This window comes from Tachysurus fulvidraco, chromosome 3 (genome assembly GCF_022655615.1).
Source record: "Tachysurus fulvidraco isolate hzauxx_2018 chromosome 3, HZAU_PFXX_2.0, whole genome shotgun sequence".
NCBI classification, from domain to species: domain Eukaryota; kingdom Metazoa; phylum Chordata; class Actinopteri; order Siluriformes; family Bagridae; genus Tachysurus; species Tachysurus fulvidraco.
In genome coordinates this window covers 15,113,743-15,127,785 of record NC_062520.1, presented here as the reverse complement: position 1 = coordinate 15,127,785, position 14,043 = coordinate 15,113,743, and the positions used below count along the sequence as shown (strand labels likewise).

Here is a 14,043-nt window from a genome sequence, read left to right as displayed (position 1 = left end):
AGAACTGGTAGGTAGGGGGAAGAGTAGAACCTGGAGGAAGCCCAATGGACACAGATAGACAGAAAGTAACCCAATGTGTGAGGTGCAATCTAGAATAATAATAATAATAATAATAATAATAATATTATTATAATATATATATATATATATATATATATATATATATATATATATATATATATATATATATATATATATATATATTACATTGTTGTACTATAGTTTTATTAAATATAATTTGTGGGAAAAATGTATACCATTCATAGTAGTAGTAGTAGTAATAATAATAATAATAATAATAATAATAATAATAATAATAATAACAACACCAATAATTTTTATTATTGTTGTTGTTGTTATTATTATTATTATTATTATTATTATTATTATAAAACTATGACAAATAGCATGTATCACAATTTACAAGGACAACGATAGGACAGAACAGCACGTATTTATTTTAATTCCACAATGCAACAAGAGTCATTTTATACATTGCTGGTTTTGTTGCTGTTTTAAACAGATCCCAGACAACTGAACTCCCCCTTATGTCTCTGCATAAGAGTGTTAGTCAGCGTGAGAGAAGAGAGTTTAACACTGAACTTCCAGGGAACTGAACAGCACAAACCCCAGTGAGACAAACCTTTCCCATGATGTATGTCTGCTTCTGACCATAACACAAACCCATGAATTAAATGTATTAACTAAATGTATTAAAACATTTAAAAATCTGCTCAGATTCTTTGCTGAGCCAGATTAAATGTAAAATCGATTTCACAGTTTAGTTTTGTCATTCATAGGTAGTGAGTTTTTCTCTTGAAGCTAGATTCTGACAGGCTGTTCGAGCTTGATTGTGCCTGGCGTTGACCTCATCGTTGTGGAATCCACACTGACATGGTGCCAGCTTTTTGCTTCCACTTAACATCTTCCTTTTGACATTTAACAAAGTATTCTGAAATACATAGCTTCTTTCACACACACACAGGCTAAAGATGCCACTGTTAAAAAACTTAAATGTGTTGTTTTTGTGATAGCAACATGCACTTTTTTTATTAATAATACATATTACAAATTAGTCCCATATGGCCTGGTAAACCAGACATTTCAGTTAATAAGGAAGAGGCTGCAATCATTTTATGGCACAAATTTTTAACACACAAACCATCTTTGGTCCAACAGTCAGTCACTTCATTAGACTTCATGAGATGGTCAATGACATCATCAGTCCATGAATCCATCTATCAGTGACATCATACTTATTGTGCACTGCTGGTGCACATTGGCTACATTAAACACAATTCATATACCAAAGACACACATTCCCAAAAGCACTGCAGAGTTGCACCTCTCTGTTATCGGTCTTCAGACTGATGCTTTGTCTTGCACTTGTCGGTACTATAAATCTTTTGGGCAACTAAGCCAACATCTTTAACATGTTATCTATCAGAAAAAAATAAATAATAAAAATCAGTTTAATGCCATGTGCAGAATGTATGCTGAAACAAAATCTAATGAAGGAAAAATGCATTCTAACACAGATGCCACCTGTTTATTAAGCACAACTACCCTGTAACTACAATCATTGGCCATTTTATTATCTACATGCACTTGTAGATCTGCACACAGGTGTGGAGGAGCGATTACTGACTCGGGCCTTTTCACATCACGACGCTAATGCACCTGATACACTCATATTAGTGCCACCAATATGTCAGTGTCTCTGCTGTGCTCAGAATAATCTAGCCCCCAAATAACATTTAGTCTACTCTAGGAAAGTCTAGCGGTCCTGTTATGGTCCCTTTCCAGTGACAGTAAAGGCAGGCTGAAAAACACTTCAGTCGATGGCATGTCCACAAAGTGCAAGCTAGTGTAATGTAATAAAACACAAAGTCAATGAATGAAGACATAAGGTAGGTCCCTCATACGCTGCTAAACATTATGTACTCTCACACTGCATTTCTTATCACCAGCAGTCAAGTAGTGTATTGACTAGAAACTGCACACGCTCACAACATCTATACGTTCACTGGCCCACATAGATGCATGCACATAGCACATTAACACTAAACACTTCACCCAGGAAACAATTTGCACAATGGCATTGACATCATGAAGTGCTAAAAGGCAAACTTCAACACTGTAGCCCTTTGGGTTCTAAAATAACATCTTGATGGCAAAAGCAGGCATCACTTACAATTACATAATCAAGGGCATGCGAGCTGTTTCTCTAAAGCCCCCATAAACAAAATGTTAATAATTGACATCATAACGTAAACATCCATACCAAATCAATTCAGTCAACATTGGGTGCACATTTAACTTCATATAATATTTGTCTCTACAAGAATTTCCATCTTTTCAATCTCAAAATAAATGTCAGAGATCTGGTTTTACTGCAGTGCAAAGTAAAAATCTTTCAACCCGAAGCATGACAATGAAGCATATTGGCACATGTGACTTGAAAAGAACAGGAATATAGATTTCAATTCTTCAGGGCAACACCAAATGGCAGTATTTAGAGGCACACACGACACCCAGAGATTGCATTCACACAATCATGGAACATTTGTAGGTTTGGAGATGCTCATAAGCATTCGTTGGTGATTAAAGTCACCAGTCAGCTTACATATATACAGTGCAATCCACAAAGCAAAACTGCTCATTATGTTCTCCCAATTTTTTTAGGATGTAAAAACTGATAAAAATGTCACTATTGGCAGCCATGCACTAAATGCCCTTTAAAGCACCAATAAAGAAATTGTATTTGAGTCAAACCCATTTCCTCTCATGCTGCTACCTGATGCTATATACATGTGATAAAGAGTATGAGACTGAGAATGTTTTAAAATAAAACAAACATGGATGATGTGCAACAAATTGGTGTATTTTGAGAGTAAAGCTGAGTCTCAAATGGCGTACTATGCAATATATATACAATGTATAGAGATGTGCATCTGAACTGGGATCCCAAAAGATCAAGTGTCATGGGAGTTTTTATTTTCACACGTATTGGAGCGTAGTCGTGTGAAGCACATTAGATAAAGGCCTCATTTATTGACCGGGAGCATGCGGAGTGCCCATGAGGCAGTGTATAAAGCATTCTCCATTTTCATTCAATAATTTTCTGCAGTGGTGCAGCGGTTTCCTTGAATATTTTTTTCTGTATTTAGGGAAACTTGTCTAACTATGTCCATTAACTAAACATAGTAGGTACTGTAGCTACTGCAGGGATTGGTCAAATGCCAAACATCCTGCATGAGCAGGACAGGATTTTCTTAAAATTTCTGCTGGATAGGGAAAAAAACCAACTCATGCACACATCTCTATTACACGCTATGAAAGAAGTACCTAATTTGTATATGTGTGTTTGTAACATCTCAAATCAAACACTAACTTATGAAGGCAGTGATGATTAAGGTTCAGGTCAGCTGATGAGAAGGCACGGCAGCACTGGTAAGCTCCTACTGCTGGCCCTTGAACCATGCCTGCTTCAGAGGTGTTATATCAATTACTGATCCTGCACTGTTCCTAACAAGAAAAAAAAGGATTTTACTGTAATTGTGTCAGTAAGGGTTGCCTTTACCATGCTGGACCTCACATCACTGGACTAGACCAGAACAGCAAAAGGAACCATGTCTGTTGTTTAAATTTGTGTCTAGCAATGTACTCACTCAGTAATACACTACACTACAGCACCCCCTGGCAGAAAGTGCAGAAAGTGTCCACACTCTTTCCCACGGTTTTAGTCCATCAGAGTATTACTAGTTCACTACATCTCAGGTTTCACGATGTGAACGCATTACTCACAATAAAATATGCATAGTACACCATCTGAGCTGAGGTCAGGATTTTTGTCTGTCAACATTGTAATTCGGTCTACAGTGCCTTTGCACCCACAAAACTGATCACACGTTCATGCAACTGGGCTTTCAGTAGCCTTTAGAGTAGATTTGATCAAAGTAAAATCTCTCTACTTGTATGCTTTAGTTTTCTGTCTTCATGTGAGTATTAATCTATAAATGTTATAAACGGTAAATCACTGATTAAAAATATGTAGTTTGTTCGGTTGTTTGTTGGTATAATCCAACAGACAAACACAAGGCTCAACCTTCAAGTCACTTCCCCACCCACACAAATGTCATTAAATGACAGCAAGTCCACCATTTTCAATCGACTTATTATATTAGTGCGATCAGTTGCTCAAAGTCTCCTACTTGATTCTTGCCTTCCCAAATCTCCTCACTCCTGCTTTTTAATTGTAGAAAGTTATTCTTGTTTTTCTTCAAGGTAGGTTTTCACTCGCTTCCTCACGTAGAAGGCTGTGAGGGCACTGCAGCAGGTTGTGAAGACGAAGAGAGCCGCAGCATCATGAGCCAAATCACCGTGCAGGCGCTCGTACAAGGGTCTGCGCTCAGTGTAGTCCATGCGCACAGCCTCAATCTGCATCAGTGTGCACAACACAAGAAACATGTGAAAGATCTGGTGGCCCTGGCCAATAAAGTCGCAGCGGCCAGGGAACCAGCACTCCGGATGAGGGTAAGAGAAGAAGAAGGCACTGACCAGAAAGAAGAGGATTTGATAAAAGTGGAAATTTATTGCTGGGTCAGTGCAAACTTGCTGTGAACTGTAGCATGTATAAATGCGATGCACCACAGGGCTGATATCTAAGCAGTAGGCTAGGGCTGAGGGTACCATCTGACAGAACTTGTGGCCGTACCTCTGTAGACTCTGACTGGCATACTTGCCATAGCAGCAACCAGCGCACGAGAGCCATGCCATAAAAGCAGCAGTGGGCAAGAAGAAGCTTCGAATATAAGCATGCCACGGTTCTTCCACCGCATAGTAGAAATGCACCAGGGCACTGCCGTACTGGTACACAGCAACACCCACGTAGTCCAGGAAGTAGAAAGTGTAATTGGAGAGCTCAGACTTGGCAGACAGCAGGTGGGCGAGAGTGCTGCAGGCCAGATAGGTGAATGCAGTCAGGAGACCAATGAAGAGCGGCTGTGCATGTGGGTCACGCAGAAAGTCCACAGTCTCTGACACTTCCCGGAACTTGGCGAGTATGACTAGCGAGGCTAGCAAGTGTGTCCACACATTTATTGTCTCATTATGCCGCTGGAAGAGCGAGAGGAAGTAATAGCGCCAGCTGTGATCAGGTGGCCGGTAGCCTGTGAGGATGTGCGATTCCCTGAAGACGTGAGGCACGTCACTGATGCTCACAGTGCATGGTAACGTGGGAAATGCAGACTCAAGCAGCTGGGGAATCTGACGCAGTTGTTGCACGTTTATGAACAAACGGCCAATCTGCTCCATTACCACGGTCGCCATGGTGACGGTGAATCAAACCGAACAGTCTGGGATCTGTAGTGTGTAAAAGCAAAAACATAAATAAATAAATAAAACATCATTGTGAACAATCATTCTTGTTCTATTTGCCTTCATAATATTGGCCAGTGTTCAGTGTACTGCGATTGTGTAGCACTTTTAACTTTAGGTATTGTCTCAAAGCAATTTTAGAAAGATGCATAACAACGAAAGTGTTTAGATCTGGTCTTGTATTTGGATTGTATACTGATAATATTTTAACCAAGTACATTTCCACTTGCAGATCTAGTTCAGATAAAATCTGTATACTGCAACCTAAAATATGCAAATTAGCCCATAGCAAGTGAACACAGTGCAATAACCTGTAGTGTTTCTCATTTCCAGTTTCTGTATGCAAAAGCCTGCTGTCTAGTCACAAACTGCATTTTTGCATGTGGTTTTTCTTAATAAAACCACCATAGGTAGCATTCATTATGTCTTCGTGTCTTAGTTGGGTATTTATCATTAAATTTTCTCATCATTAGTCGGCCTCTGACGTAGTATTCCTTTCTCCTACCAGCAAAAATAGTCTACCAGTTTGACCAGCTCAGCCTGTAAAGACATCCTGAAATGCCAGACAAGTGAAGTGGTTTGAATGTCAAGACCGAGCTCATGTAAAACACTGGGCAAATGTAGTTAAAATAAGTGCTAAAGAAGCTAAACATATAAACCTTTAAACAAATTTAATTATTATAAATTTGCAAGTGCAAAGACTGTTTCACAGCCTGCCTTTTTTTTTAGATTATGGCTTGACCTGTAAACGATAGATCAGAGATTGTTCTGCTTACATCATCAGTCAGCATGATCTGGGTTCCTGGAGAAAATGGGCTTGTGTTATAATTTAGGTTGAGATAATAAGGATATTTTTCTTAACATTCGAAAAAATTTGTGAATTTTCCATTGGGATGAATAAAGTATCTATCTATCCATCTATCTATCTATCTATCTATCTATCTATCTATCTATCTATCTATCTACTGTATCTATCTACTGCATCTATCTCTCTCTATTTGCATGTTTATTTTATGTTTCCCCTTGTCAGCAATAAGTTTGTAGCTACATTTTGCATAATCCGATGCCGCCCGTTTACTTTTGGAGATTAGAGTTGTAACAGAGATCAGATAAGATGTGCAAAAGCAACATCTTACTGTGTAAAACCTTGATTAAGATCATTGCTGAATTTGGAACAGCCATAAATTACTGACACTAGTAAGAAAGTATTAAGAACACTTAAGGATCAGTGATGAAAAGTAAATAGCTAATGTGCCGTCTATGTGAGCTGTGTAATTTCTCAACTATTTTGAACAATGTCACGCGTTACGTCACTAACTGTCACGTCTTCAGGTGGTGAAATTCGCCTGTTAAAGGGACAAAAAGGGAGATAGAGAAGCGTCTGTAAATCAGCTGTAAGGGTAAATAAAATTGCACAGAGGCCTAAAGACAACTTGTGAATGATGTAGTAACGACAACCGACAGCAGGCCACCGTTCTCCACACCCTCGAGTAGGAACGCTATCGCTACTGAATGACCAGAGAATGTTCTAGATCATGTAGCTAGTTTAACAATGACAGACTATCAGATGTACAGTTTCTCAATTCAGATTGTTCTCCGACATTTTACTTACTTTTTCTGCATTTCAGTCTACATGAAACAGCTCTTTCTCTATCGAAGATAATATGGATAAATTGTATTAACATTTTCTCGACATTTTTTCATTAACACTCTTCGGTATTTATGGCAACTTACCTTTCTATGAGTCAATCAGCGAAAACGGATGCATGCAGCTTTTATACGTTTCTGTGAAGACCTGTAACATTAACATGATGAAGGAAGCTGAATATTCGTTGATAATTGTTTCGTGCGGGTGAGGCTCCTGTCAGCGCCCTGCACAACCGGAGAGTTGTACAGACGGTTATAAAGACAAGCGCCTCAGCCAATCCGGTCACCGCACTGTTTTCTTCTGTTAATCCACCAATGGGAGAGAAGTGTGAAACAGACCCGCCCACTTCCTAATAATGTCGCCTTTACAGCAAGCTTGGTGAAAGATTATTCCGTGCGGAAGACGTATATTAACGTTAAATCTTGTCCTGGCTTATCTATTAAATGAATACAGGGTTACTTAACGAGTGGAAAGGTGTGGTCACGATATTGAGAAATGTGACAGTCTGACTTAATACACATCTTTAGTAACAGTGGGTGTCTGAATACGGGTGTTTTTTAGACACCCACAAGTGTGTCGTTTTTCTTTTCTACCTCTCTTTATTCTAGGCCTAGAATAGGAGCAGGTAATGTGTTAAAATGTGCACTTTGTCCCTTTTGGTTGGGGACAAGTGTATAAATGCTCCTCTGTTGAATCGTATGGAGGAGGGTGATATTAACAATGTTGCTTTGTAAGCCTGTGTGTGTCAATAGAGCTCCTTCATCATAAATACACAGCAGGTCCATGAAGCATTTAGTTCCTATTGTTAACTGTGCCATTTATCATAGTGTGGGATATGAAGAGATTGTTGGCTTTGGGGTTGTTTTCACATAAGTGGACAGATTCTTTGCTTACGGCTTAAATCCATTGCTAAAATAGTTACTTTATAAATAAAAAATAAAAATAAATTATAAATAATAAAAGCATTTGAACGGCCACAAATGTCCTTTATGACTTGACCCTCACAAAAGAGAAGTGTTGAAATCAGCAGCAGAACTAAGCATCTGTTCAGAAACAAAACCTGTTACCACATTTGAATAACCACACTTACAACTCAAAACTTGAAACACAGACAAAATCATTTTTAATTCTTCATGCTGAAAATGGACAGTGCTAGAAAGGAGTACATGAAATTGCAAAAGGATTAAGTTGTTTTACATTACTAGATTGAAAAATTGACCTACTTAGACAAAACGGCTTAAGCGGTAATGTAAAACCTTATTAAATGTAATATTATTGTAGTCATAATAAGATTTAAGGGAAAGACTGTGGTGGGATTTAGATTCGGAATTTTGGGATCAGTTTGTAAAAAATAATTGAAATTAAAGTAAAACAAATTCACATTGCATGGTATCTGATAAAAGGAAAATGTATTTACATCGTGGAAACATACAACTTGCTTTAATCAAGAGAGTCAAATGAATTCAGATTTGCTTTGCATGGTTATAAGCTAATCATATACCCTCATGCAGTCGAGATTTTAGTTGCAAGTCATGTCTGACAGCCTCTTTGAAAAGATTTTCGTGAATGAAAAAGTGTCATGCCTTCAAATGGGCCACTAGGTGTCAACACATACAAAATAGACTAGATCTTACTGCCCAACATTACTAGGAATGTTTACACGAATGCTCATTTTTGGTTCGCCTCTTTAGAGATAAAGTACCTCCAATATAGAAAGTGTGTTTATGAATATCAAATACAGGTCATATTGTCTGAATCACTTGGTAATGTCATCTGGCAGGCCACTGTTATCTATATCCTCAAGTGGGAAAGTTATAGACATGGGCTGAATTACTGGAGAATGTTCTAGCTATGTGCAGATAATCAGATGAGGAAAAACACTGCAAATATGCAAAAAAAAGGACAGCCTTTTAGATGTACAGTTCCTCTGGAGACCATTTGCTTTGTTCTTTACTCTTTCATCAACAAATACAAAATGGACTAGACTGAATATCAAATACAGGTCATATTGCCTATGCACATGTTTGTCTGCAGTGCGATATTAGTTCAGATCTGGGTTTCTTCAAAAATAATAAGTTTGCCAATGACAAGGTAAATGCAAGAATGTGCTTGTTAACCAGATGGAAAGAGAGTTACACAGACAAGCAGACACAATATTTGTTCATAAATGAACATCTACACAAAAAAAAAGAGGCAGATCTAAAACTGTTAAACTCTAAAAATTAACACGCAACTGTGCAGCTTTATTAAGTTCAAACAACTGCAGTTTGTAACATACACAGGTACAGGTCAACTTGCACGATGCAATAAACAAAGCCAGAGACCTATGTGTAACACAGGCATGCTTCCCAATATGATAAAAGACTGCTTATTTAACAGGCCAATGTTGCAAGAAGAAAACTCTACAGGTGATGAAGATATAAAGAAGGTCTGAGCCAGGAAGATAAAAAGATAATTATGCATTTGCTTCTCCCCTAACCTTTAGCTAAAAAGTGTCAAAACAAATGCATAATACTGGCCATATAATGGAGCAAAAATAAATCTTTGGATAAGTAAAAAAAAAAAATCGAGTAGCACAAACAGAAAGAAAGAGAAAACCCTCAGTTCTCATCACCCTCGGCTCCATCTTCTTTTGTTTCTTTGTTCTTTCGGACTTCTTCAATTTTCTTGTCCTAAATTGAAATATAAAATACAGCACAAAGTCATTAATCTAATTAATTCCAAGCTTCATTAGAAATTCATGAGAAATGTCTGACATGAAGGCTTACCTTTTCCTTAAATTTCTCATTCATTGCTGCCATCTGTTTTGTACGGTTTTCTTTGTTTGCTTCCATCTTCTGGTTGAGTTTCTCCTCTGCCATCTTGCTGAAGTTGTTGTTTTCCTCCATTGCTTTCTGGAGAACCTCCTTCTCATGCTCTCGCTTTTCAGCCAAGTGCTTCAAGACCTCTGCTTCATGATTCTGTGGAGTATTTTTAAATAATCACTACTTCAAACTAGCAATCAACACATAAAACAAAAACAGTGACAACCAGAATAACCAAACAGCCATTAAAGGTTATACAACATACAGTATACTGATGACATTATATACAGAAACACCCTCCCCTGTGACACTGTATTTATGCCTAAATAACTATGTAATTACAATCGTGTCATTACTTTGCGTCTCTCCTCTGCTGCATCAAGTTTCTTTTGGATCTCATCCAAAGACACCTCCTTCTTTTTTGGGGTGGACAGTGGGAACTCTCCCTTGGCATCTGGTGCCGAGGGGCTCAGAATGACCTCAAAAGCTTGTCCAGAAGCACGCTTGTCCAGCTCCTTAACATGGATGTCTGTGAATGATAAGACACTGCTGATAATAACTATAAAATATGATGCCTCATAAGGACAATGACTTCAGTAAGATGAAATAAAATAGAAGCGCATGACTGTATTTGTTTTCCAGATTACCTCCAGAGGACGCCATTGCACTCTTAAATTTGAGGGCTTCAAGTACCTAGAGAATAAAAGCAAATAAAGGATTTGAAAAGATGTATCTTCATCATCATCATCATCATCATCATCTTGCATGACAGAAAGCCCACATCATTCTCTCTGTACAACCCAAACAAACAGTCAGTGACAAATGAACAAGATATTCTTTGACCATAAACAACAGCATTGTCTACCCAAGCAGCATGTTGTCCTAGATACATGATTATTTTAACAACGTTTCAGAGGTCAATGGCTGTTGCAAAGATACAATGGATAAATGTGTGTGTGTGTGTGTGTGTGTGTGTGTGTGTGTGTGTGTGTGTGTGTGTGTGTGTGTGTGTGTGTGTGTGTGTGTGTGTGTAATTGTGTATTTCCTTGGTATTGTCCCTTTGCTCTAATCAGTGGGATTTGGGAGTGGTGTCTCCTGTTCGGCATTTTTTTTTTTCACTTCTTGTTTTAAACACAGATGTTCTGTTAATTTTTTGATAATGGTGGAAGTCAGGGGGGGGGGGGGGGGGACAGTAAATTGGCCTCAAAACTGAAACTGTCCTGCTGTTCTAGCAATTCATCAAAGCTCAACACATGAAGCGCCTGTAAACCTGAAGGATGCAAACGACAATGTGAGGGGGCATTAAATATATTCAGTATTAACTAGAAATCAAAGTGTCTGATTGAAATGAGAGACATGGATTTGCAGGTCATAAACATCGAGCCTGTTTAGTGGGGATGGTGAACTGGGCGGCAGCTCAGGGACGGAAACAAAGGAGATTTTGTGTCTGAAACGAACAAAGGCGACGGCGGCGTTTTCCTCCAGACCATTTCACACGTCCCAGTGCATCCAGCATGACGACTGAACATCACACTGGATCTTTTATACAGCCCAGAATGAGCAAAAGGAAATCCGTGTGTGGAATAATAACAACGTTATTGTTAACCATTAGATACGAGATTATCAGTCTGTGTGATAAATAACAAAATAGCTCTTTCGTGCAATTCTAGGATTACAGCAAAATGAACAATGTCTCATGCACAACATAATGGCTGATGAGTTTCATAATCATTACAGATAAATAACGTGTCACATGGCATGAACCAAGCGTCACACCCAAGATCACTCGATGCTCCTGCGTGTAAAAATGCGACTTCCGAATGTCGATGTACTGTATATATTATAAGCTCGTTAAATATATATTTGTTTCTAAACAGAAAACGATAGCTTTGCATTGGCATTTCATCTGAGAACAATCACTGTGTTGAATGAAAGGCTGCGGAGACAAAGGCATGTGGTACTGAGCAGGATTGTTCCAGGTAGGAATTGAGACATCACTAATGAGAAATCATCAAATCACTGCTGAGATGCGGATCGATGATTCTTATGATTATTTTGTGTTTATACATCCATCTCATCGTGTGAAAGCAACATCGGATCCTTTAGCCAAAGTCTCAGCAAAGAGCCTTTATGAAAACGTCGCAAGCAATGAAAGACTCGCACTGACCCCAAAAACAAGCACGTCAAAAGCTTTAAATTCTAATTCTAATTTAACATCATTTTACAAATTCACTTCTAAAAAATGATAAAATTTGCTTTTGACAATTCATACCTGTGGAATTGCAACATTAAGGTAAAACCTTGCAACATCAATCTGCAACACCAAGGTAAAGACAATCTATAACCTTCCTACTGAATTAATAACAAAATTCTACTAATCACCCAGCCAGCTCTCATTACTGAAGGATTATAAGTGACGTTGGAGTCATGCCTATTATCTATTTCTAACATTTATTTGTTGGTACATATGTATGGAAACACGTTTAATGCAAAAGATTTAACACGTGTTTTACAATTACTACAAATCAACACAAAACAAAGCAACGCTAGATCTAAAGAACACACCCACCTCGGATGCTGTGAAAAACGTACTCCTGGTTTGACTCCTCACGCGCTCAGGTTCTGCTCTGCATCAGCACCGCGCGCTCGCGCAAAAAAAGGACCAAAAAGGGGTGACGTCACATGTGTATATAATCGCGATTGGTTAAACCGGACGCTTGAATAACGCGATCGGTTTGTGAGAATTCTGGGATGTGTAGTTAGTGCATCTCTGTCCCTTATAATGGATTTATGATGACAAAGATTCACTTACTCGGTCACACATGGAGGGGAGTTGAGCATTGTCTACATATGGACATGTTTATGGGAGACGGGTGGAAAATTGGAGAGCTGGAAGAAACCAGTGCATTTCCAGGAAAATCATGTATTAACCCACTAATTTCACTAACCAGTATTTCTGTAGCATACATACAATTCGGATAAGCGGTAGAAAATGCATGAATGAATGAATGAATGAATGAATGAACATATTGTACAATTCAGCATACATGACCTCCCAGATGCTCATCATTGACTAGTGGAGGGAGGGAGAGAGAGAGAGAGAGAGAGAGAGAGAGAGAGTGGCATCATCAGGAGATAGGAGGTTTGAATCCTGACACTTGAAAAACTTCTCATGTTTGGGCAAAGAAGGCCATCTTTTCATTCAGGATATTAGACTTTGGTGTACTCTTTAATCTACTGATTGTTTAACACTGTCTTCTGGCTGTTGCTGTTTTCTTTATCTGTGCACAGAAAGCTCACATTTGCACATGCATTAATATTCAGTACTTTATTATATTATACAACATTACAGTCATATTCAAAAGTTTAGGAACCCCTGAAAATTTCCATGATTTTCATTTATAAATATTTTGGTGTTTGCATCAGCAATTTTATCTTGATCTATCAAATAACTGAAGGACACAGTAATGTTTCAGAAGTGAAATGAGGTTTATTGGATTAACAGAAAATGTGCAATATGCATCAAAACTAAATTAGACAGGTGACATAAATTTGGGCACCCCAACAGAAAAATCACCAATATTTAATTTAGTAGAGCCACCTTTAGCAAAAAAATAACAGCCTCTAGATGCTTCCTATAGCCTGTAATGAGTGTCTGGATTCTGGATGAATATATTTTGGACCATTCCACTTTAAAAAACATCTCCAGTTCAGTTAGTTTTGATGGTTGGCGAAAATGGACAGCCCGCTCCAAATCACCCCACAGATGTTCAATGATATTCAGGTCTGGGGACTGGGATGGACTTCCAGAACATTGTACTTGTTCCTCTGCAAAAATGCCAGATTAGATTTTGAGCTTCTAGATTTTGAGCAGTGATTTGGGTCATTGTCTTGTTGAAAGATATCCAGCCCCGGTGTAACTTCATCTTTGTGACTGATTCCTGGTCTGTGGGCTGTTTTTGACCGTTCTCACCATCCTTCGCCTTTGCCTCTCCAATATTTTACATGGCCTGCCACCTCTGGCCTTAACAAGAACTGTGCCTGTGGTCTTCCATTTCCTCATGATGTTCCTCACAGTGGACACTGACAACTTATATCTCTGCGATAACTTTTTGTAGCCTTCCCCTAAACCATAATGTTGAACAATCTTTGTTTTCAGGTCATTTGAGAGTTGTTTTGAGGCCTCCATGTTGCCACTCTTCAGAGGAGAGC

The 14,043-nt window shown here is 38.5% G+C and overlaps 2 protein-coding genes across 4 annotated transcripts; both read right to left on the bottom strand.

The window, feature by feature from the left end:
• Positions 1–437: 437 nt before the first annotated feature.
• Positions 438–7,365, bottom strand: paqr7b (progestin and adipoQ receptor family member VII, b). 3 transcript variants are annotated; one of them, XM_027149580.2, is made up of 4 exons: positions 7,114–7,365; positions 6,992–7,029; positions 6,698–6,725; positions 438–5,364 (listed from the first exon to the last, which is right to left on the bottom strand). In XM_027149580.2, the coding sequence occupies exon 4, from the start codon at positions 5,329–5,331 to the stop codon at positions 4,267–4,269; it is 1,065 nt and encodes a 354-aa protein (XP_027005381.1). In that variant the 5' UTR covers positions 5,332–5,364; positions 6,698–6,725; positions 6,992–7,029; positions 7,114–7,365; the 3' UTR covers positions 438–4,266. The 3 variants fall into 3 exon arrangements, with proteins under 3 accessions (XP_027005381.1, XP_027005380.1, XP_027005379.1); XM_027149579.2 differs by lacking the exon at positions 6,698–6,725 and having other exon boundaries at positions 7,114–7,364; XM_027149578.2 differs by lacking the exons at positions 6,698–6,725; positions 6,992–7,029 and having other exon boundaries at positions 7,114–7,330.
• A 762-nt stretch (positions 7,366–8,127) lies between these two features.
• On the bottom strand, positions 8,128–12,513 carry stmn1b (stathmin 1b). Its single transcript, XM_027148811.2, has 5 exons — positions 12,401–12,513; positions 10,479–10,524; positions 10,188–10,360; positions 9,796–9,987; positions 8,128–9,699 (listed from the first exon to the last, which is right to left on the bottom strand). The coding sequence occupies exons 2-5, from the start codon at positions 10,492–10,494 to the stop codon at positions 9,628–9,630; spliced, it is 453 nt and encodes a 150-aa protein (XP_027004612.1). The 5' UTR covers positions 10,495–10,524; positions 12,401–12,513; the 3' UTR covers positions 8,128–9,627.
• Positions 12,514–14,043: the final 1,530 nt, after the last annotated feature.

What these genes read in the sequence shown, in the direction of transcription:
- paqr7b (XM_027149580.2), bottom strand. Translation starts at nt 5,331, where the DNA reads ATGGCGACCGTGGTAATGGAGCAGATTGGCCGTTTGTTCATAAACGTG.
- stmn1b (XM_027148811.2), bottom strand. An exon ending in CAGCAGAGGAGAGACGCAAA is followed by an intron (nt 9,988 to 10,187) that starts GTAATGACACGA and finishes AATACTCCACAG; the next exon opens with AATCATGAAGCAGAGGTCTT. An exon ending in ATGAGAAATTTAAGGAAAAG is followed by an intron (nt 9,700 to 9,795) that starts GTAAGCCTTCAT and finishes ATTTCAATTTAG; the next exon opens with GACAAGAAAATTGAAGAAGT.